The following is a 24201-nucleotide window of genomic DNA, read 5'->3' on the forward strand; positions in this document are numbered from 1 at the left end:
TCATCGTGGCGTTATTTAGGTGAAGCTGGTCACTGTGTGGAAGCAGGTAACTGACTGATAAAGAGTTACCCCAGGCACTTCATGCTATCTGATACATGTGTGCGTCTCAGGATGTGAGAGTGTTGGTATTGAATTATAAGCACGTCTTTTTAGGCTTTCCTTCCACATGAAATACTCCTCCACCGGCTCACATTTGAGACCTCTGACCTTTTTCAAATATTGATATTTATTCCCCTTATTCTTTCAGTGACCTTTAGCGAACAAATCATTCCCAAATAATTGTGGTCTCAGGTGACATTTTAGGAACCAAATCCATTGATCGTGTCAGAAATTCTACCTTTTTCATATGGTTTTAAGAAACGCACAAAGATCCAAAATAAAGAGCATAAATATTTCTCTGTTTTTAATAACAACACCCTTGTTTCCAGGAATCCCCCTTGTGTAAAAGAAACTAACTAAAAGGACAAAGATGTGGGTTTTATACATACAGTAAGAGATGCAACACATTTCATACCCGAAGCACATTTATTTACATACCCGCCCTGTAATATATTCAGCATTTTTACTAGAGTGCCTCCTTGCTGCGCAGTTAAGAAGTGAGAAATTGCTCAATCGCCATCATACGTAAACAAACTCAAAGGCAAAATGCACCCAGACAATATTGTTTAATCTCTCCCTCTGTTCCCTCCACTCTCTCTCTCTCTCTCTCTCTCTCTCTCTCTCTCTCTCTCTCTCTCCGTGATGAGGCCCCCTGAAAAAAGAAATTGAATGCCACTTGTTTTCCAGCCCATCTCCTGCCTGAAAAGGCTGCCAACCTCTGTACCCTGCCAACCAACGCACGCCTCTCCGACGTTCTCTAACCTTCATTTGGCACCCAGACAATAGAAAAATTGCTCTGCCCGGCCCCCCCCCTGCCCTCGCCAATTCGCTACTCAACGCAGCCGCTTCTGAATGCCGCTTTAGCGGCAGTGAGCCGTGCCATTGTTAGTTGTCTCTTCTGAAGTGGAGAGGGACACACACACGCGGATCTGGGTGTGCACACGTGTTAACTTGCACACAAAACCCATAAATCATTCTCTGTGGGTGGATTCAGCTTTTGTACAATTCCTCCCAAAAAATGTCAAAGCCGGCCTCATCCATCAGGAGCGCTCCTCGTCAAAGGGAGACCGCAATTCATTACAAGTCACTCGCACGAGAGTTCTGTGTACTGAGGACGCAGACAACAAGTCAGCTCCTAAGCACCCCTGTGATGCCGGCCTCCTGGTGCCCGTCGCTGTGAACTCCGTCGCCCCGGGGGTTAATTGGTGGCGGTCACTCGGCCTGCCATCTGACAGTGGCAGGGTGTGGGTGAGCTGCTCCCCTGATGGCCCCGTAATAAGAAGAAGAGACAGACAGGCACAGTCTCTCAGCCCCCCCCCCCCCCCATTCTTCCTGTGGGACTGCTGACTGACAGGACTGCTCTTTCTCCTCCAGGCATTACGTGCACACAGGCACAGTAAGGATTATAAAAATAACTGCTGAAGGAAGGAGCGGCCGGTCTGGTCCAGCTGGGGACCAGCAAGTTCAGTTAGACCTCTGCGGAGTGAAAATGCACAAAGCGGGCTCACACACTGTCTGGCCAATGTTCTGAACTCCACGCAGCATCAGGTTCATATGCTCAGCCGCATCCTCGCCACTCACACATGAATACCAATGACTGTGAAAAACAGTCCCTATCTCCAGTCACAGCTGGAGTTCTTAAGCTATCAAAACGATCAGCCATTTCCCCGAGAAATTATTCTCCTGAACAAAACAAAACGAATGCTGTAGTCTCATGTCAGCGCTTCTGATATTTAGGATCCCCCCCCCCAAATAGCAAATAGGAGACGGTAATGTTTTCACCTTAATCATGCAGCAACATCTCAAATAACACCAGCATGAGAAGAGGTGCTAATAATATGGTGAAATGCAAAGGGGACGAGGTGTGGTGGTGAAGTGAACGGTTTGGAAGGTGGCTGGCTTGATGTCTGGGGACCAAGGTCCCTTTGTTACAAACACTTTACATTTGTCTTATAGGTTCACCATTGTGTACATTAAAAGTAATAATAGAGGGGGTCTTTGTTTCACTCCCTGCTTAGACTCTCGGCAAGTCCTCGCGTTTAACTAAGAGAACATGTCTTGTCTTAGTATTTTAATGACTTCTACACCAGTTGCATTGTAGCCATTAAGCCTGATAAACGACATCCAAATCTTAACAGAAGAATGCATTAATGTGGGAAATATTTGAGAGGCATTTCCTAATGAAACATCTACATAATGTATTAAACAACTGTGCACTGCTGCTAATCTGAATAAAAAATGTTTTTTTGTTCTGGTGACACACTTACAGCATCTGCGCTGCTCTAACATCCTGTTCTAGTCTTTAGCGAGGAAGAGATAATTGGTTTTTTCAACACCTCCCGTCTCCACGGAGACCAGACATCTCACCAGTACTAATCTGCCTCTCTCTCCTCCTCCTCCTCCTCCTCCCCTCACCTCACCTCCCATCACCACCGCACTCCATCAACAGTAATGTACATTAGAGCTGACTGATGAAATTTACAGTGCAGGAAGGCTGCATGTGTGTATCTAAGTGCATGTGTGTGTGTGTGTGTGTGTGTATATGCTCATGTGGGGACAATTGCCCGTTCAATCAAGCCGAATATGTGTCACTGTGCCAAACCGGAGCAGGAGGAAGCTACTGGTCCTCGCCTGAAGGCAAAGCTGCCCTTGTGATTTGATCTGGACCGCCTCTGGTTATGGAAGCCGATCCAAAGCTGGTGGGCCAATAAATTAATATAGAATGTGATGAGCAGGAAAATTAGTTTACGGTTCCCAATACCCAAGAAGGTGTCCTCTAATGTGATTTCATTTATTTCAATAGTGATGGGATTAGATGCATGTGAGCTGCGTATAAGAGCTCTATTAAAAGGCCAGATATAAAGCACTCAGTAGCCAGACTGTTCTGGAGGCCAAGCATTCAATTATGTACTATTGTTTTATTGATATTGGTAGTCTGGGACTGAAATTAAACTGAAGGCTTTCTGGATTCAAAATCTCAAAAGTTCACCTCAAGGGAGAATAAATGGAGCTTATATTATAAAATATTTTTCAATGAAATAGATATTTTGATAATTATTAAAAGGTGTTTGAAGGACATTTGCTACGTATGGGTCTAACAAATTACGCTATTGAGTTGCATTATGGGAATTGTAGGATCCAGGTGATAACTTTTGTGCAGTTTCTATGTTGGAGGCCTGCTTTGTCTTGGTGTGTATATACTGTGTGTATATAGGCTGCACATTTGGTAAAGTGACCCGTCACATTCCTATTCCAGTAAGCCAGCTAGTATTGCCAGGTTGTTTTTGTCACACGAGATACATAACACAGACAGGTACTCTCAAACCACTCTAAAAAGAACACAAAGCGGCCATCTGCCCTATTGACAGAACAGTTCCCCGGCCTCGCTCCCCCGCTGGGCACTGAGATCAGAGCCATGTTGCTCCTTGACCACGCAGAGCCGCATCCCTCCACAACAAACAGCCGTGCCGTGTGTGACGTGACTCCTGGCGTCCGTCCAAAGACTTGATCCTCCCTCTCCGACGATGCAACGCGAAAAAGCTCTCACACTCCACACACAAAGACATGGGTCAAGCAGACACAAAGCAGGCCGCGGTGGACCTAACCCTCCTTCCTCTGAAGCGAGTAGAAAGTAGAAGGCACAGCTCATATATGGTGTACACAACAACTTTACCAGCTCTATTCATCCATCTGTGAAACATGAATGGCTCCAAAAGTCTGCAGAAGAAGATGCCGATCGCACTGCAGCTGCTCGGTGCTGCCTGTGTCGATGGAGACGAGCTAAACGGCTCCGATCTCCATAAGGAAGCACAAACGCGCGTATGGTGTAGGCACTTGTATGGGTTCCACACCCTCTGCTCGGAAGAGTCAGCCACTCGGCGCATCACAGTCCTGTTGTGCAACTGTCAGGTGGGCTGGGCGGCCGCCCTCAACGCAACAGACCTGTCCTCCGTTATTTACCCCGGAGACGCAGATAGAGTCGACAGAACGGACAGCAAAAGCTATTTTGTCTGAAGTGGTTTATACAGAGGAGGGTAAATGTGGCAACTGAGCTGATGTAGAGGTGGAAAATAAAGCGTATAGAAAAAATGTGAGGATGTGAAGGCGGAGGAAGGCAAATTGCGCAGGTGAGAGATGGAGAGCAATGTGAGAACGGAGCTCTGGGAGACGGCGGCATGAGAAAAAAGGTGTGAGTGCATGATGAGGCGGGTGAGGCGATGTATTTGGGAGACGGTGCTCTGCTTAGAGGACGACAAAGGTGAGAGGAAATTCCTTGGAGGCTGTTGCTCTTTTTATGTCTCTCTGTTTTTGGTATTTTTACTCCTTATTTGAGTCTTCATCATTTCTGTACTGAAAAGAGAGCGACGGCACAAAGCACTCTTACCTGTGCAATCTGTCCTCCAATGTCTTGATGTACTTGGTAGTGTTCTCTTTGAGCCGGCTTTCTATACGGAGAGAAAAGCAGAGAGAACATTGGCCATGATGGGGTATCCTAGCAACAAATCACAGCTTTTATACAATTAAAAAGCTGACTTATCATTAGATAAAATAGATAAAGCTACATACATATATACATGGTAGCAGTCATCACAGCTGGTGATGGCCTGGGAAACTGCAACAGTACAGTTCAGCACAAAGGCCCAGCTGGCTCTCTCTTAAGACAAACTCGCAGTTGAGGAAAGATGATTCTCGCTGCTCTAAGAGGGGATCATAGTGGAGACGGCCTGAGGATTAAAGGGGATTCGAACGTGGCATGGATAGGTCCGCATACGGTGCCAGCCTTTCCGTGGGGCATGAAGTTGGAGGGATGGCTTACGTTGCTTCCTGTGCCCTTCTGCCAGCAGCGAGCTGTGCCTGAGGAGGCAGACGCAGGCTGGCTGAGTGTTAGTCAGGATGGAGAGGAGGGCAAGCTGAGCGCCGCTAATGAGCTCATGTATGAAACATGAGAATATGCCCCCCCCCCCCCGCCCCTGCCGCAGCAGCAGCAGCAGGTCTTTGAACACAATAGGATGCACTTATATCAAATTGCGCCCCATATATATGTGTGCACACACAAGCTATAATGTTCAATACAACCCTCCTCCTCCCCACTCATGGATCTGTCCATCCCAGCATCTGTGCGGCTCACTAAACCACGTTCCGTGCTTTCCCACACTCTGGTGATGTCTGCACTAGAGATGCACTGACTGCAATTTGGACGGCCTATTCAGATTTTTGCAGATTATTTGGAACTTGCAGTTGTGACAATTTGCAAGCTTTATGTCGACTTCACAACAGAACTTGACTCTCACACCAGAGACATGTGTGTCTTTGACGTTGCTGTTGCAGCCGACGTAAAACAATAATGTGGCAGCTCTTGGCAAAAAAGCAAATAAACATATTTCCCAAAATGCCGAATGGAGACAATAACACAGTACATACCCATTAAAAAAACATGATGAAGTCCCAAGTAGACTGTTTCATTTTAAGGAAAAAAAAGAAAAAGGCAACAATGGTTGGAAGCTACTGTATTGCATTGCCACTTAGCTTGCTCACACAGAGAGAAAGTTACCTAATTGGCTGTTCTGAACCACTCTGAGGTTTGAAATATAATTTGTATCATCGTCTTGATGGTGGTTATTAGACAGCATCAGCTCCAGGATGAGACAAGCACAGCGGGGAGGAAAGGAAGAAGTCTCAGACTAAGTGGCTGTGACACACACACACACACATACACACACACACAGACACCTCTGCTCAATCAGAGGGAAGAGGGATGCCTCTGGCGTGGCTATCACATATCTGGTAGGCAGATCTGGTGTACGCGGACCAGACAGCTCACTTACCACCCCTCTAATTGCTATGCGAGATCCTATCCCACCTGACAGAGTCTCCCATGTCAACTTCCATTCATGCCGGCCCCGTTAGGCAGCGTGCAAGGAGATAGCCGTTGAATAATACATGGGGGCATTAGGCCTGACTTGGGATGGCACAGGGCGTGGAGCACGTACAGATGTGCGATGACTAAGTAGGCTATACGGCTGGAACAAGAGCAAGAGCCAGATTTAGAAACAATACACCGTGAGGAGGAGAAACAGTCGATACAAAAAGGCAGATGAAGACGGGAGTGTATTAACTGCTAACTTAGTGTTTATTTCTATGCTAATGCCGAGAGGCAGCGTGCCATCCTGTCGCCATGCCAACCGGTGGCAAAAACTAGTGAGCCTCTCCGGGCGTGACAGATGAAAATAATCTTTTCTTTACAGAACGGGACAAGACATCAAGCGGCAGAGCCTCCTCCTGCGCTGAGTGGAACCAGAGCACTGGGTGATATTGCCACTTCCTGTAAGTCTGCGGGAGGCTGCTGTCGTTGGCAGGCCATGCGAATAAAATCTGCACTAAAAAGCCCATAAAGAAGAGAGACAGTCTGTTAGTCCCCCAACACGTGCGGCAGTATATTTGGTGTCGGAGGAACCTCACAAAGGCGATCACAGAGCCGGCACTGGAAAGATTCATGAGCTCAGCGTCCCCTCTAACACCAGTGATCTCAGCGGGCGCTAAACATCGGGGATTGCTGCCAAGGACCTCGGCCAAAATCGAAGAGGCCATTCATTCATAACACAAACAGAACAGAGACACTATTGAAAGATGAGGAGAAGTGTTACTGGGGGTTAGGAGAAGAAGAAGAAAAAAAGAACTTGCTTGATATAGGTCAAAATACTCGTTCGTTATTCTAATGAAGAAATAATGACTTTAGCTAAATAGATGTAAAGTTGATTAAAAAAAAATGATAACAATCAGCAGACGGACAAAGCAAATGGAGCAGACACATCGCACAGTGATGCACAACTCTCGATGACGAAGTTACGGCCTTTAATGAGCCTGCGGAGGTTAACGATGGCAAGGTGGCTGCGTTCGTTGCTGCATTATGAGCATCTGAACAGCTCTGTAATTGAAAGTGAATAATGCAGTCATTTCTTCATTGCCTTGTAACAATAAAAGCCACCAACATCTGTGAGGCCTTCGCGTCGTCAAACAAACGAGAGGCGGCTCCGCGCTAACACGGCACCGCCGATGTGCGTGTCACAAAAGCCTGCGCATAATAAGGCGGAGGAGAAATTGTGTGTCTTTGTAATCGAGTTGAAGGCACCGACTGTGATTAATGTGTTTAAGCTCGGCTCGGGCTGTTTGAGTGCAGCGGCACTGCAGGTAACACAAACACACAGTCAGCATATGCAGACACTCGCATTGCATGGGGGTGTATGCGAACGCAACGGCGAGCCAAGCGGCACAGCTGATGAAGGAAGGGGGGACAGGCTGATATCTCAGACAGACACTCAATAACCCATGATGCTTTAAGGCTGTGGGATCACAAAGCATAGCAGCGCACAGATTGCAGCTGGCATGGCGTAGCACAAAGAAAAGGAATCATTTGACAAAAAAAGTGTGTGTATAAAACCTATGCTTGGGTTTTTCTACTGAATTACTCTGATTAAAATGTTAGACATGCTCACTGTCAATATAACTCAAGTCAAACTCAGTAAATTGGGTTTGATCAGAGGAGACTCTAAACTTACTTTGCTGTGGGCTGGAAAACAAATACATTTTTCTGATGGCTGAATCTGGGAAGCACTAAAACGCCCAAGAAAGAGGAACTCTCTCAAAATGCGCGGCCATAAAAGCTCTAAAACACTATCTCAACAGCTCACCTGCTCCATTAAACTGGCATCTTATTATTTCCTCTGCATCCTTTGAGAAACTCCATTAGCACTGGGCTAATACATTTTCCACAAAAACATTTCTGAATTTGTCTCAACTAGCCCTGCTAGCTGCTCTGTGAGGCTGTACTCAGACACACTGAGTGGTGCTTTAAACTAAACGCTAACGTTAGCATGCTAACATGCTCACAATGAGAACAGCAGGATTAATGTTCACCACGTTTACCATCTTAGTTTAGTGTGTTAGCATGCTAGCATTTGTAATGAGCACTAAAACACAAAGTACAGCTGAGGGTGATGGGATTGTCATTAGTTTTGCAGCTATACTTGGTCATAAACCAAAGCATTATTTGACCACCAAGTGATGGCACCAGATGGAAAGTCAAATGATAATCCATTCAGCAGCTGTTTAGCTATTTCATTGTGGACCAAAGCGGTGGACTGACATGCTGCTAGCTTGGCTGAAAACAAACCGCTTCACTTTGTTACCAACATTATGAAACTCGACCTCCTTTTTTAAGTCGTGTGGAACAGAAATGGTCGTGGGAGCTATTGTAGTAATTCTGATGGGTATGGACGCTATGAAACTCGCGATGGAGCGATTCCTCCACTGAATCACAGGAAAAATAAATGAATTCTGCCAAAACTTCAGAGACAAAAACCAGGAAACATTCTCCCGGGTCCACTTAACCACGACTCCGCTCTCAATCATTCAGACACTCTTTAGGAGAAGAGCTGTCGTATGTTCCATCATGTTCTCGACTGAAGCACCCTGAAAGAGACAGGGTCATGAATAAATCATGTATGTCCTCGCCTTTACTATTGGCACTCCATTAAGAGGAAATTGCATTTGTTTAATAACACAGAGAGACAGTGTTTTGATGTACACTTCAGGTGCTGGACCCGTATGCACGGTCAAGTTTTGGCCCAAATCCTACCAAGAGCCACAATGCACTGCAGGGGACACTGGAGCGGGAGCTGGATAAAGAAAGAATAGATGGCGGAGAGGTGCAGCAAAAGACGACAAAAAACAAAAACCCTAATTAAATGTGTCCTAGTGGAGCCATGCGGAGGATGCACCACCTGGCTACTAACAATAGCATTAAATAAGCATTGACAGAATACTTCAAGAGGAACACACTCTGACACCGGCTCCCTGTTTGAATGTCCTCACCCCTGGGGGTCATTTACTCATGTTATTCAGCTCTTCAATTATTTATTTGTAAATTTAGTCTCACTCCAGATCTCTCTTGGGGGCAAAATTATACTCTCAGCAGGGAATCAAACCTCCGGCTATAATGGGTTTGGTATTCATCAGCACCCGCGCCAATGGCAATTAGGGACGTAATGGCTCCCAGGCCAAAAAAAAACAAAAAAACACACACACCACAGAGTACGCTGGGCGGAGACGCTCAACAAGCTGAAGCTGTGGAGTTTAAGTGAATGCATGTGCATGGATCTGGTCCATTTATCTATGTGCTGCTTTAGAGCTCATGCAATGACAATAGGCCTTTTCAAGAAGACGTATTGTTATAAGATGACACTAGTGTCGATAAGGATGTGCTAGAAATGCCTCAGAAACCAAAAGAACGGCCATCTTGACTTGAAGCACACTATAATTTCTAACCCCCCCCAGCTGAAGAAATGCTAATGTGCTGTTTGTGGGCTATCAGTTTCCAGATAGCACGCGCCAGCCCCTTATTACCAAATAGGATGACAGTTTAATGAGCCCTTTGCTTGGTGTCAGCAACGCATTGTGAGATTGCGCCTGATGCCATATTGCGTGCGCCCACTTGAGCATTTGAGCAAGCCGCACAAGCGATCATTAACTTGCCCTCTCTTCCCACATTTGTGACGCGTTCCCCACCTGATTCCCCGCTCCTTTGTTCAGCCCGAGCGTTCGCATGTCGCCGGTTTCCCAGCCTCGATGTCCCTGGGAGCTGCGTTGTTCTGTGTGAGGCACGCTGCATATTTAGGATACCGAGGTGAACTTGAACGTGTCTTTGGTAGGCTGTCGGGGGAGAGATTAATGCGGTCCCCGGCTGTTTAGCAAGTCAAGGTGTTCAGGAGTGTATTTCAGCAACAGAAGTCAGACAGGTGACTGAGTTTCATGCACAAAGGTGAAAGGAAACGTAATTTGCAAGTAAAAGGATTTGGTTCCTCGTACATTTATATCAAATCATAGACCTTTCAATGTGAACAAAAACACCTCCATAAAAACTTGATTCAACTCTGCCTGGCTGCAACAATGAAAGGCTGCCCCCTAGTGCCGGCAGAGGGTGCATTCAAGACAAGACAATGGGTCGTCACAAATGGTAACTCTGCAGCCACAGGCCTTAACAGCGTGTTTGCTAAATGGCTGATTGCACACCTTGGGGTTGCAGCAGGAGCCTGATCCAGGGCTCCGGTCTCTGGTCTTTCGCTACCCGTTCTGGCCTCGTCACTTCCCCTTCGCTCTCTGCGTTCACATCTCAGCACCTCAGAAAGCAAAGTGACCTTCTTTTTTTCTTTTGAAATCTTTAGAAATCCCTCTGTGACTGATGGAGTTGAGAAAGTAGCACTGCAGGTGGTGCTGTCAAAGTCCATTTATGTCTCCGCCAGTGCCAGGAGGCCAAACCAATCTACCCAACCCCTCCTCTAAAAAAAAGTGAGCCCTTTCTGTAAGCAGCATTTCAGATCTCCTCTCGTTGGAGAGTGTGCGAGCGCTTATACATCATGTCTGCACTGAGTAGCTTGGAGGTAATTGGCTACTTCGCACAATCTAAAGCTCTTCCTGCGCACACACACACACACACACACAAACACACACACACACACACCCCCCACCCCTCCCCTTCCTCTCAACAACTGCCAGTCCTGCTGGTAACTCATTTGATGCCGACTCCCCGCTGACAGCAGATCACTTCCCCTTCATTTGGGAGAGAAGTCGTCGTCCATTGATGTCCTCCCAGCGTGGAGCGACATCAAGAGAGGACTTCTCTTCCTAAAAAGCTCTCATGATGCACATTGGAATTGATGGTTAAAAGGTGTATTCAAAGACAATGAGAGGCACCTTTCAGAAATACAACAAGCGCTTTGCAGTCGCAGTGGGCAAGAAAACGTTTGTCGTGTGTTCGTTTTGCTAATGGCGCATTTTATTTTACCGACCCCGCCAGGAGGATGATGGGATCGGTCGTGTGTGCGTGTGTCCGTAAGCGAGGCAGCGAGTGAGTCACCACAGTGGGGGGGGGGGGGGACTCACTCGCTACCGAAACTACCAGCACACACACTGTTGTACCTGACCACAACTCAGCCAATGACTGACACAAGTTGAGTTGATTTCCTGCATCTATTCAGATCTATTAATTCACACAATACAGCTGTGGTCATTGCAGACACACCTGGTGGAGATCTGCACTCAACTGAGTGCACCTTTTCTAGTTTCATGTTTTTTTTTCCTCAGCCGACCAAAAACAGAGCTAAAAGTAGAGTCGGTTTTTGGCAGTGGTTTGTTCACGCCGTCATAGCCGCATCAACTTGTATTATGTCAGTGTTGCGTTTACAGCTTGTTTACAATGCCCACGGGGGGCCGAAAGAACCTGCTAACGCAGGTTTAAAGGGGGCAAAGATCAATAATTGATTGCCCCATAAATGGCAATACTCCACACCGCTCGTTTCTGTCTATATTACTGTTCCCTAGTAAGAAGAAATAGAAAACACTCCAGTCATAAAGATAATGGGATCGCGTAGTCTCTCCTTTTCTTGATGTGGACTCACCGTGCTGCGCCTCCCTCTGCTCCAGCTCCTCCCTGAGCTGCTGCCGCTGCTCCTTCATCCGGCCCAGCTCCTGGCTGCTCCCCGAGCTGAGGCTGTGCAGCCTCTTGGCCAGAGCGTCCAGCCGGTCGCGCTCCAAGTACACCGCCTTCATCTCGGCCCTCAGCTCCTTGGCACTGCCGAAGTCATTACCTGCACCGGTGCACCACAGGAAGACATTAAGGCCTGCACCGCCCATTAATGAGCGCCTCGATCATTAATGGCGTAATTAGGTGAAGCGAATGGTGGGCGATCCAAGCAAATGAGGTAAATAGAAGACGTGAAATGTGGGGAAGGGTAGAACTGGGGTGTGGTTGTAGCGGAGAGTTACCCGAGATGGCTGCCAGTTTGGCTTCATGCAGCGCCAAAAGCTGAGTTTCAGTCTCGCTGACTTTCCTCCTCAGGCTGCTGCCAAGCCTCTGACTCATGACCACCTGGGGAGAAGAAGGACAAGAAGAGGCTGAGGAGGGGGGGAGGGGGGTAACTAACAAAACCTTTGCAGTCACATGGATCCCACAGGATGCAGAGCTCATTTCCAATTCCGCTTTCATTCTCTTTCTGACACTCATTCTTACAAGACCGTACGGATTCATTTCCGTCCCTCTGTGCTCGCCCCGCTTTGAATACACAGCCGAGCGTCAACGCGGAGCTGTTACCTCGTCTATAACCTTTAGAAGAGAAAAGAGAATGCCTTTCCTTTCACGTGGACGGACAGGGAAATATGAAATCTCCATAAAAGATGCCATTAGAATGTCAGGGAGGAAAAGAGGCCCTGAATGTCACGGGCCTTAGCTCTGCTGTATCCACAGAGGAGTTGATGGCTTCAGATACCGCCTGTCTGGCCCCTCATCTGCCCTCGCTCTGCCCTTTAAACCTCTCTTCTTTCCAGTGTGTTCACTTTGAGGAACAGCCGGATACAATAACCACGATGCGTCTCCTTCTTTTGATGAACTATTCTCAACCACTCAAAGGGACGCGGAGCCGGATTTTCTGACGCATTTTCTTCTTGAATCTAACGCGTTTTTGTGCAACACTTTGAAAAGGCTGTCAAATAGGTTGGTATTTCTGAGGCAGAACGTCTCCCGGGAGTTCTCTTCCCACAGAAATACAGAAAACAGGCTTGCATAATTTTATTTCATGCATTACATGAACCGGAAACTGCTCTAGAGTGCCTTTTAAATTGTAGACATTTTTTGACATCGGTGATTTAATTTCAAAACATCAGGCCGTTCGTCAGTCTCGAAAAAGTCAAGAGAGAAAGTGAAAGTTACTTTCATGCCGGCAATCATTTTGTCACAGCGGGTGTGCCATTTTCCACATGGTGGCTAACTCATTTAGGAACAAAACTTTTTAATTTCAACTTAACAATGGACAATCTTGTGATTGAGGTAAAAGTGTGTCCTTGTGGAAAGCCCACATATTCCTTTGAGGTGCAATTGAAGTGTCGACCAGCCGTACGATGATGGCTCCCCCCATCCACTGCCTGTCTCCCTCTTTCCTTAAACCGCCACTTCTTACAGATTTCTGCTGCTTCTGGCTTTTTTTTTCCAGCTGCAGAGATCTATGTACAGAGATCAGTGAGAGGGGAACGCAAACCCTTCAGAAGCAAAAAGGGAACTCCAGAGACACATCACATACAAAGGGGGAAACATGCAAAGCCACACACACACACACACACACACACACACACACACACACACACACACACACAGGAATACACCACTGACAGTCTGACACGCATAGAAGAAAAGACAACAAAGCCATGCTAACCCAACAGATGTTTCACACTCATAGATGTATGTGTGCTATCTGTCCAAGGGCTGCTGAAAAGCTAAATGAAAAACCACTACAACCAAATCACTAACTAAAGCACCAATTCAGGTTCTTATTTCTCATCATAAACACTGGATTTTTAAAGGGCAGTTTTGAATTACTCTCATGGACAGTACCCTGCACGTGAATACAGACACTGACATTTGGTCTGCATATTTAATACATTGACGCTGGCCCACAGGACATGCTCTCCAGTTTGACTTCCTACTCATTAGATATTCACACACATTCAGTCATTGCTGGCATGCTGAGGGCAGGCTGAGCTGTTTTGGGCTAAATGGGTCAGAGGAGCAGTGGCTTACTTTAGCAGTGGCTTCCTTGATGGACAGGTTCAATGCCCGCTCCTGCTCCTGGAGTCTGCAGCAAAAAGAAAAGGAAGGAGGTTACAGTGCAGTACTAGAAGTTGTTCTCTTTCTTTTGGGTGCTTCGAGTGACAGCGATGGATATCAATGACGGGGTTAAAAGTCCACCAGGCTACTCTGATCTACTCATCGGGCTGCTAAGGGGCAGAGGGGTTTTTAACTATCAAGAGAGTGACTGAATCGTTTATAACTCTTATGCAGGAACGTCCTTAAACATCTGGTCCAATCGATAAGAGCAAAACAGGAGGAACTAATCATTCACTGGTAAGTACTGGTCGCCACAACCAGAACAAGAGGTTTACACACTGCCTAGTAAAGTGGATTTAGACTGATGTGTGCAAACATGAACGCATAAGGCCTGTATTATTATATTTCACATTTGGAACCAAAACTCTAACCAGTGATTTTAGTCATTTTTGCTTAAATAGTTTTTTTTTTACAAACGATCAAGACGATCAACTAATCCATGAAAAGAACAGTTTAATATTTTGGGAAATGCACTTATTTGCTGAGAGTTAGATAAAACGATTGATACCACTCTCATATCTCATCTATCTATATATCCGTTAACTATGAAGCTAAAGCCAGCTGCCAGTAAGCTTAGCTTAGCATAAAGGCTGGAAACGGGAAGAAGCTGCTTCCAAAATCTGTCCTCCAGCCCCTCAAAAGCTCACTACTGAACACACTACACCGTGTTGTAAAGTCCAGACAACAAGTGTAACAGCAACGATTGTGATTGTGAATCTTGTAATTCTTACAATCGGTTGTTGGCTGTTGTTCTGTATTGAATGGACAGATATGAGAGTGGTATATATATTATACAGTATATATACCGTATATACAGTATATAGTTCATGTAAATGGTCATATAAGGAACTGAGATACTAGTGACAGTTGTTTATATCTTGGAAGCAAGCGGGGGAAAGCAGCTGAGCTCAAAACAAGGCTGCGATATCATTTGTTTCTTAGTAACAGCTTAAATCTGGCATTTTCAAACTGAACTAGAGTATTTAGTTTGCTTCCATTGTTATTTTTACATTTTGACTGTCGCGGGTAATGTCAGTGATGTGTATTACTGTGCATGTATGTAAGCATGCAAACAGGACAAGGTCACATTATTCAGCGGCAGAGGTATAAATCAATTAGTAGACGAAAAAACAAAATGAGCATAAAATCCATTATGCACAACGCAGTCACCTTGAGATGGTCCCAATCGTCTCATATCACAAAGATCAGTGAGCCCCTTTCATGCTATTCAAGCTGATGTTCAGGGTAAAATGTTGTCTCTGAACATCAGTGTAACTGCACCCTTTCTTTTTGTTTTAGGGATGCAGCGACAGTATTTCTTTATTCCCGTAAGGAAATAAATCCTGATGTGAGAAAGAAATGTCCCGTGTTATTTTGGGGAAGGGAACCGCAAGCCACACAATCATCCTGATGACCCAAAGCACACCACCTGGAGATGTGCGGCTGAACATCCAATCTGAGGTCGCAATTTCAATCAGTCGCGAGAATAAATGCGTTCCAGTCGGGGTGAGAATACGTCAGATATCAAATTATGCCCGTGATGGAGGGTCACGCCACCGAGAAGGCGATAAGTACAATCTACATGTCTTTCTAATGAGTGGCAAGACAGAGAGGCTTTCCACGGCGCTCCGTCGCAAGCTGTTAACTTCAGAGGATACGATGCAAAGTAATCATTTGCATCTGAGGAAAAACCATTAAAATTCAAAGCAGGTTCAAGCAGGTGTGGGAGAAGAGGATGGAGGGGCACGGGGGATTCGAGGAATAAAGAACAAGTAGTTGAGGCTGCTTGATGCGTCCTCTCTGAACCTGAAGATAAACAAATCATCCCTCGTGAAAGTCTTGCACAATTATTGCATGACGTTACATTCGTTTGGCTGCTGCTTTTGTTCAAAGCGACTCACTAGGAGTGTGTTCATCCACACTTTTGGCTATTTTGTTGTACGTGAAAACACGATAGCTGCACCGTCGAAGCTCTTCTATCACTTGAGATGTTAATTGGGCTGAAAACATGACGGTGTGCTCCTGACTCGGTTGTACTTTCTTGGTACCAGACAAGACGGTCCCGCTGCCAGATTTATGCAAAGCGCCACTTTTTTCTGTCGGAGGACGAACGAAGCTGGGAGGCAAAGACTTCGTGCAATAGAGAATCTGCTCCGACACGTCGTCCTCTAAACGAGCTCATTTAATGATAAGAGAATACGTGACTTGATACAGGGAAAACATTCATGGACTGATGAGTGTTGTAGTGTCACTCCCTCTCACAGCTCTCTAGCAGCCCCACCTGGTGACTGGCAGCACTGCAGGAACTGTGAGAACGACTCACTGCATGATAAGAAGAGTTTTCTGCCATTTACTGTCAAAATAACTGTCACCTGGACTGTGAGCACATATTTGAGGTTTATCGTCTATGACTCTATAGGATCCACATTGTATAGAGTATATATTAAGAGCATAACATAATAATGAAATCAATCAATTCATTATAAAGTATACTACAAGTGCAACCTTCAGCCAAATCGGATCACTTCTGAGTAAAGGCCATGTAGTCGGGGCCCATATGATTTTCCCAGTCATGGCGTTCGGCACCGTTCACCCTCAACCACTGAAAGTCCGACTCCCCTGACTAATAGAGGGGAAAAAAAACATCACAATAACGTGTAAAATGCAAATGTGTAATGTGTGAAGATGGTTCTTCACAGAACATTCCCAAGGCTCACATTGTAATTTACATTTTTCCACATGCATTCGCACGCTTTTCTCCGAGGCACATACACCTTCTGGACAGCAAAAAGCCATAAATATGTGCAAAGATGTCTTTATGCACCTGCTCACATAGAAAAAAATCAAATCAACTCCTGTGCCACTTCTTCTTTTTTTGTCAGATGGTACACTTGTCGTGCGATGTGACACAATATTCTGCACACGTGTGACGCCCACCTGAGCAGCGAGGGCGAAGGAGAGACGGAGATCTGCGCGCGGTTTTCAGAGGCGACGAGGTCCTGCAGGGTCCGGCTCATGTCGCGGAGCTGGGCCACGGAGCAGCTCCTCAGCACGGAGCCCTCCAGCTCCTCGGCCTCCACCTGCTGCTCCTCCCGCTGGATCTGCTGCTCCAGGCATCGGCTGCGGTCCTTCAGCTCCGTCAGCCTGCGCTGCAGCTCTTCTATCTCCTCCTGCACAGGTTTTGTTTGCGAACTTTGCGTTAATTATCAGGGTGTAGAAGAAGAAGACTGCAAATGCGAGCACGACTATACGTCTCTTTTGTATTTGCCAGTATTTTATCACACACGCACGTGGCCCAAAGTGGCAGAAATGACCTTTGTAGGCTTTAACTACATAATGTGAGCTGAATTTACCTCCACCAGCCGTTTCTCCTGGATCAGGCGATCTCTGCGCTGCAGTGGGCCCTGCAGTGAGTCGGACCGCTCCCTTGCATCTGGCTCTACAGTCTCCCTGACAACCGGTCACAAAAACCACAGTCACGACAAAAGCCTCGGCAACGGGGATCTCTAATTATGGCATCTCTATTTGTTCAGAACCTTCATTCACATTTCAGGCTTCTTTTGGTCCCTTAATTAAACTATCTATACCCCCACAGTAAAAGTCCTGCTCAAGTTGACCTAACGTCTGTTTAAGGTGGTGCTTTCAAAGCTGAGACGCTGGATACTTTATGAATAATAATTCATCATATTATAATTGTAATATTTTGTAAGTTACGTCTGAATCTGAAACATAACCGCTAACATCCCTCTGTCGGGTAAATGTAGAAGTAGAATGTTTCCTCTGACGTAGAAGTAAGTACTTTAGGGGTCTTTTGTAAAATACTTTGGGCTGCAATGACTTCATATCTAAACATCTTAATACATCTGTAGCGGTTTGGGGCCCTTAGGGGCCACAGGCAGCTGCCTACATTGACTAATGGTGAAGTCTGCTCCTGGTGTTTCTTCTCGTGAACAAGAGTGTATTTCACTGGTCTCTGAGTGGCCATGACTGATGTAACTATGTCATGGCAGGAGTATAACTCAGTGCCCATGAAGCACAGTGTTGAGTGTGAAATTGTTTGCATTAGTGGTTCTCCAGAAAGCTACAAGCAGCTACACGACAGGCCGAGCATTCAGCCCATTGTGAACAGCCATGTTTTAGTTCATATTTAATGTGCCATGATCACAAAAGTTTGTTTGCACCAGTGACCGGTGTTTTTTTTTTACCAGCCATCGTTTATTTTACGCTAAATGAGCATCATGGTATATTTAAGAAGAATGTAAACTTGCAAATGAGACCATAAACTCTTATTTACAATGTTTACTGAGGTAATAATAAATCAAGTGAGAAGTAGAGTCATTTTTCACAGGAGGTTGGCCCCTGGTTTGAACCAATGTCTTACTGCTTTTCTCACTCTTATAGAATGGAAGGACATGCTATATAACAGAAATGACCTTACATCTCTGTCGGCATGTTTTTTTTCTCATTTTAAACTCTGAGATGCCGGTATGTGTGGAAAACAGTAACACTGCATTGCTGCATTTGTTCAGGATACCCTCTGGAGAGGCCCCACCTGACTTCCTTCCTGTCACAAGAGCTATTTTTAACACCCTGTCCTAACTGCTCTGTCCTACAACATTATAATGAAAGAGAGATCCCGATCACAGGACAAAGCTAATGAACTTCATTTAACCACATCAAGCTGTCAAAATGCTAATTTCACCAAGAGCTGAAGAACCTGTTGACTTCAGGTCTACAAACCCAGTAGGGCTGTGAAGCAACACTGTGATATTGTTAACCATGTAATAGTATCAGATTGTCATTAATAATATAACATTAGCAAAATATTGTTGTCAAAATGAATAAATAATGTCATTAATTGGAATCTGAAATAAAATAGGTAATCTTTTTTTTTGATAAATTAATTTCAAATTCAATTTTAACCTTTCACTTGACTTTTCACTTAAACATGTGATTCCAAATATCAATAAGGGAAAAAGAATACACTTAAATATTAAAACAGTAGCTTATGATGACTGTAATATTAAATTGATAAATCAGATCAAAGGGCTCATGATTTAGCATCACAGTAACCACAGAACATGATGTTCATTTTCTTTGTTTGCAGAGTGTGAGTTGTGTGTACACTAATGATGCGTTGCTGTTAACGTTGCTGTGTGACTGACCTGCACTGGCTGCAGTCTGTCCTCTGGAGGGCGCTGTGCACCACCCGTCTGAGCCGCTCCAGGAACAGAGCCACGCTGGGCTGTCTCGAGGGTAAACCCAGCTTCAGAGCGCCCCGCTCCCTGCACAGCTCCTCCAGCTTTTTCCCAAAACGCTCAGCTGAAAACACAAACACACACACACACACACACACACACACACACACACACACACACACACACACACTAAATAACATGCAGCAACATTTCCTGAAAAGTTCAGTTATCAGCACTTAGGTTCAAGGCAGTAAGTCAATGTAGAAACTTGTGACTTCACAGAAACCAGATTACAAAGGTCTACGTAGCCTACATTCACTGAAATAACACGTCTGCACACACGTCACTCCTTATTCAATCACCAAATTATACTTTAATTAGAAGGCGCTCAGAGAGAGAAATCTTCTGAACAATTCTCAGCTTGCTTTTTTCCAAGAAGACACGTTTGCTGTTATTTAAATCTTAAGAATCCTTCATTTAGATGTTCATCAGCAAGAGAATGTAATCAACAGGTCTTACTTCTCGTTCACAGCGTTTTATAAAGAGCGCTGCCGACATAAAAACAGCAACGGCAGTGAACAGGGGTGGAAAAGAACTGGTCAGAGAGAGCGATGCACGATATCAAAAGGCAAACTGAAAACCTGAAAAGACCCACTGACCCAAATAATCACTCCGCTGAAATAGTTCAAGGTCTACAGCAGATGTTGTCATTTATTCTTGTCACAAGGTCCAAGAAATGGGTCAGAAGACAGAAAATAAACTTTTCTCAGACCAAACTTTTTTCTGGAGACAGATTGAAAATAAAGTCCAGATTATATTTTTTCCACGCAGTCTTCAGAGTTAAACACATCAAAAGCTGTCGGTGTTCACAAAGCCCCGGGTTTTTCTTGTAAATAAATGTGGATTTTGCTTCAGCTTTGCCGACTCTTTACTACTTTCAGTAGTTTCACTATGTCCAGGTCCTAGTTGAACTTGGCTGATTGATGTGGTGAGCACCAACCGGTCAAACCTTCGGCTTATGACACAGAAAAACACACTACTGAGGTCAGCGTCAACTCAACTGACAAACTAATCATCAAAGCAACAGGTATCTAAATATAAAACTACGATTTTATTTCTTTATTAATCACAGTAAAAGTCGCTAAACTCTCCAGTACGTTTGATTTAAAATGTGTGTCAGAGCCAGTAAACGACAAACCATTTATTTCTCTAACTAATGTGCAGCCTCACGTGCTTTATCAAACATCCACAATTAATTCAGTGAGCAAGAAATCCAACAAAGACAACTGGGGGCACATCAGTGAAACATCGAAATGAATGGAGAATCCCATAGAGTTACTGTATGTTACGCTGCTGCAACTCTCTGTCCCTCTTTAAATTATATTTTATAAAATAAAACACAGAGGATAAAATCATTTTATCAAAAATTAGAGTGGTAAAAAGGCATGAAAACATGTCAGAAAATAGAAGAAGCTCTCTACAATCCATCCACACCTGCAGTACGTGGTAGCTGAGACGACTCGCTTCTTAAAGCAGCGGCTCAACTGAAAGTCTTAGCTCACCTGCGTCATAGTCGTCATCCAGAATGGCTTTCTGCTGGAGCCTCTGCAGCTTCAACATCATGGACTCAATCTGAAAGGCAGACACAACCGACAGAAGACGCAACTGATTACACAACAGTCCAGAGGACAACGCACTTTCCCCACAGGCCAAAAAAAAAGTAGTGTGGGTGCAATGACCATCATTCCAAAGTGACACCGGCTATGCAAGTTTAGGACTGGATATGAAGTTTCAAACATCGACCTTACTGCAGTTTAAGGGATTTCACCTGATTAGTATGTAAACTCCTATACATTAAGTATTTGGTTGGATCGGTGGCTTTATTACAGTAAAATATCCAAACTGCTATCTTCTTATTAGAGAAGCAATTCCTAAACTGCTGGCTGTGTCCTGTCATATCTCAGACCTCCTATCCTCAATTAAGAAATCCTGACTATAACTGTAAATGTGTAACTGTGTATATCCTGTCATGCCTGTCTCTATGTTTAGAATATATAATATATAATAGGCTACTCGTGATGGACAAGTGGCTAGGCTAGCTTTGCTATCACGGACCAAAACAAAACAATTTCCGCTTTCGATCCAATTCAAAATTAACCGTCTTGGCAGTGTGTGTGTATGTGTATATATATATATATATATATATATATATATATATATATATATATATATATATATATATATATATATATATATATTACAACATATTATGTTGTCCACTACCTTTATTGTCATTGCTATACGGAAACAACAGCCGCGCTGGTGACATTTTTGGCAGTTATTTTGAAGTTAGGACGAGGTTTATGCCATCTTAACCGAGGATTTCTAACTTGGCAAACTCTTAAGGACCTTACAAAGTTAGGAAGGTTCTGTGATAGCTATATTCCTTTCCTAAAATAAGATTTTTCGCTGTTTCTGTAATGCCAAAAATCCTAAATGTCATCCTAAACTGAGATAAAACAGGATTTCAGGCTTAGGAAGTTCCTGTAATGAGACCCCATGACCTCAAAGTATACTGTAAAGAGTAGGCTGATAGATCTACATGTGTGTTAATCTTGTCGGTGCTCAGAAAGCTATGTGTTAGCATTCACATTTCCTATTTTGTTCTGGGTCTTAAAGAAATAGTCTGACATTTTGGCAAACACGCTTGTTTCGTTTCTTGCCGAGAGTTAGATGAGCTCCCATGAGAGGTATCAATCTCCTCCAACTTTTGGCAGGAAAGCAAATACTGTACATGTGTTTCCCAATATGTCAAAGTATTCCTTTAAAAACAACATCTTGGTGTTTGAGTCTTGATTCTGAACCTGCATTGGAATTGACATAAAGGCAATAAAGGCGACCGTGCCCACCTTGGTGTGCGTGCGGTTGTTTTGGAGGCAGTCCTGCAGCACGCCCTCGTACTTCTTCACCAGGTTGTCCCAGCCGTGGTCGGAGGCGGGCGTGGCGCTCTCGTAGCCAGAGGTGACGGAGGAGGCGGAGGCGGTGTCTGAGTCCACGGACAGCGAGGAGGTGATCTCATTGTCCAGAGACCGTGAGTCACTGTCAGGCAGGTCCGGCGTGAACTCCCCCAGACACTCTCGCCAAAACCTCCCGCCCAATGACGGCTCCTCTCGCTCCGCCCGGCTGCTTGGAGAGCAGGGGGGCAGTGATTGGACAGGGGTTGGCTGTTTTGAGACATTGTGCCCAGTGGACAAGGCTGCTGGTTTTGTCCGAGATGAACTAAGTGCTTCAGTTGACCGACGTAGTGGTTCTGGTTCCCAGGGCGCTGTGGCAGTGGTTGCGTCTGTCCTCTGGCTGGAGTTGAGAGACTGCCGGATGAAACTGAAGCTGGAGTTAAAGGAGTCCTCTTGTGAGGACCGGACGGCCGGGCTCGGCCTTAACCTGAGTTCCTTCTGAGGCAGAGAGGACGGACCCTGGTGGCTGGATGCACCATGACTGGCCCTGTAGTCCACGTGAGGAAGAGGACGGGTGACAGAGCAGAGAAAACTCTTACTCTTCCAGGAGCTACATGTGAGTTTATCGGGATGTTGCTCATTCTGAGCGCTGCTTCCCTCGGTGATGTCAGTGTGATGTCCGGATTTTCCGTTCCGAATGCAAGTGGACCTCCCTTCCTCCTCCTCCTCCTCCTCGTCCTCCTCCTCCTCCTGCCCATTAGTGGTGCTCTGTAGTCTGGACTGCTCTCCTCTCATGTACCCCGGTCTTCGGTGAAACCTCTTACGAGCGGAGCTGCCAGCTGTCCCTGATGCTCTGCCACCTGTCGATGCAGAGATGAACCATTAAGCTGGACAACACGGTCATGAGGAAGATAACGAGTGAGCTCATAGACCTGGCAGGATTAGCTGTGCATGCACGGTGTCATCAGGAAAATGTGACGCTAAATGTGCCACCAAGCGTTCTGATCGTGATATAACCGAACCAAAATGACTGTCTCCCCGCCCCTCTGCCCTCAGAGCTAGCATCGCTAACTGAGTGACAAACAACTTGGGCAGATGTCTGACAGTTCCCAGAGTTCTGCTCCAGCTGTTGGGAAATACCAAAGCCACGCTGTCATTTTGAGTTAAGGCCCGCCTCTCAGCGGAGGAGGGGACTGCATGAACAATACTTCCCGAAGTTACATTTGAATCGGTTTGTCTTTGCAAAACGAAGTAAAGCTCAATGAATGTGACTCATGTTGGAACAAAAAACAAACACAACTGCAAGCTTTAAAAAGGCTTAATTATAAGCCAACTGTTGCCTAAACATCCAGTGGATACAGAGCAGAACAGGGAGAATTCTCTTTGGGTTTGTGACTATAAGCAACTTCTTCCACATGTGTACATGTTGTCGTTTGATTAATTTGATATTGATTAGTGCAGCTTTAAATACAAGATGGGCAGACTAGTGACAGGGAAGACAGGAAACAAAGCTGATCAAGCAGAAATCAATAAGCCAATCGTTCTCTCAGGTTCACCGTCTACATTGTGGGAAGGTCCTTATCTCTAGTGTGTGAAAACGTTTGGGAAAAGTTTCACTTGTGTTTGCACAGCAGAAAAGGTGCAAAGAAACATGCAGCCCATGTCCTTAATAATGTTACTAATTTACCTCATATTGTGACTGTTCCAATGACATGTTAAGATATCATTATATGCCAACCCGAGCGATGAGAAGAAGTGATAGAACATCAGAGTTCAGAGCGGGACACCTGCTGCAGCTCCACGGGATTAATACATGTAACATGTAGGATTCAGAGACGGAGACAGGCTGAAAGGTTGGGGATCAAAAGCCCCTTTGTGTACAGCTGCGTCGCGCCCTCCTTCACTTCTGGCTCTCAATTTTCTCTTCCCACATGCACACACACACACACACACACACACACACAGACTTTTGTACTGAGAACACTGGGGGCATTCAGACTACCGTCATTGTAAAACCCTGTTACTCTTAATGACACGATTATACATTAGTTACAATCAAACACATGTGTACCTTGTAAGGACATCACATTGCATTGACACTTTTCTCCTCAATGCTCAGGTATTCTGTTTCTAGCTATATTCAGGGCATCAAACAAACCATGACCACTACCCCCCCCCCCCCCCCATGATCCTCCAGTGATCCTATGTGACTGGAGAGGAAGAGACATCAAAAGACACG

General features: G+C 45.3%; 1 protein-coding gene across 1 annotated transcript in view; it reads right to left on the reverse strand.

Annotated features, from left to right (window-relative positions):
• The window catches only part of disc1 (DISC1 scaffold protein), a gene marked incomplete at its 5' end in the record, with an annotated part of 38140 nt that overhangs the window by 11699 nt on the left and 2240 nt on the right, over nt 1-24201 (reverse strand). The window contains 9 exons of the mRNA XM_079168884.1: nt 4484-4544; nt 11553-11741; nt 11920-12022; nt 13724-13778; nt 16748-16980; nt 17164-17260; nt 18976-19132; nt 20571-20640; nt 21918-22822. Of these exons, the coding sequence (XP_079025010.1) occupies nt 4484-4544; nt 11553-11741; nt 11920-12022; nt 13724-13778; nt 16748-16980; nt 17164-17260; nt 18976-19132; nt 20571-20640; nt 21918-22822 (1870 nt within the window). The remainder of the gene's footprint in view (nt 1-4483; nt 4545-11552; nt 11742-11919; nt 12023-13723; nt 13779-16747; nt 16981-17163; nt 17261-18975; nt 19133-20570; nt 20641-21917; nt 22823-24201) is intronic.

Source organism: Pholis gunnellus, assembly GCF_910591455.1.
Source record: "Pholis gunnellus genome assembly, chromosome: 11".
NCBI classification, from domain to species: domain Eukaryota; kingdom Metazoa; phylum Chordata; class Actinopteri; order Perciformes; family Pholidae; genus Pholis; species Pholis gunnellus.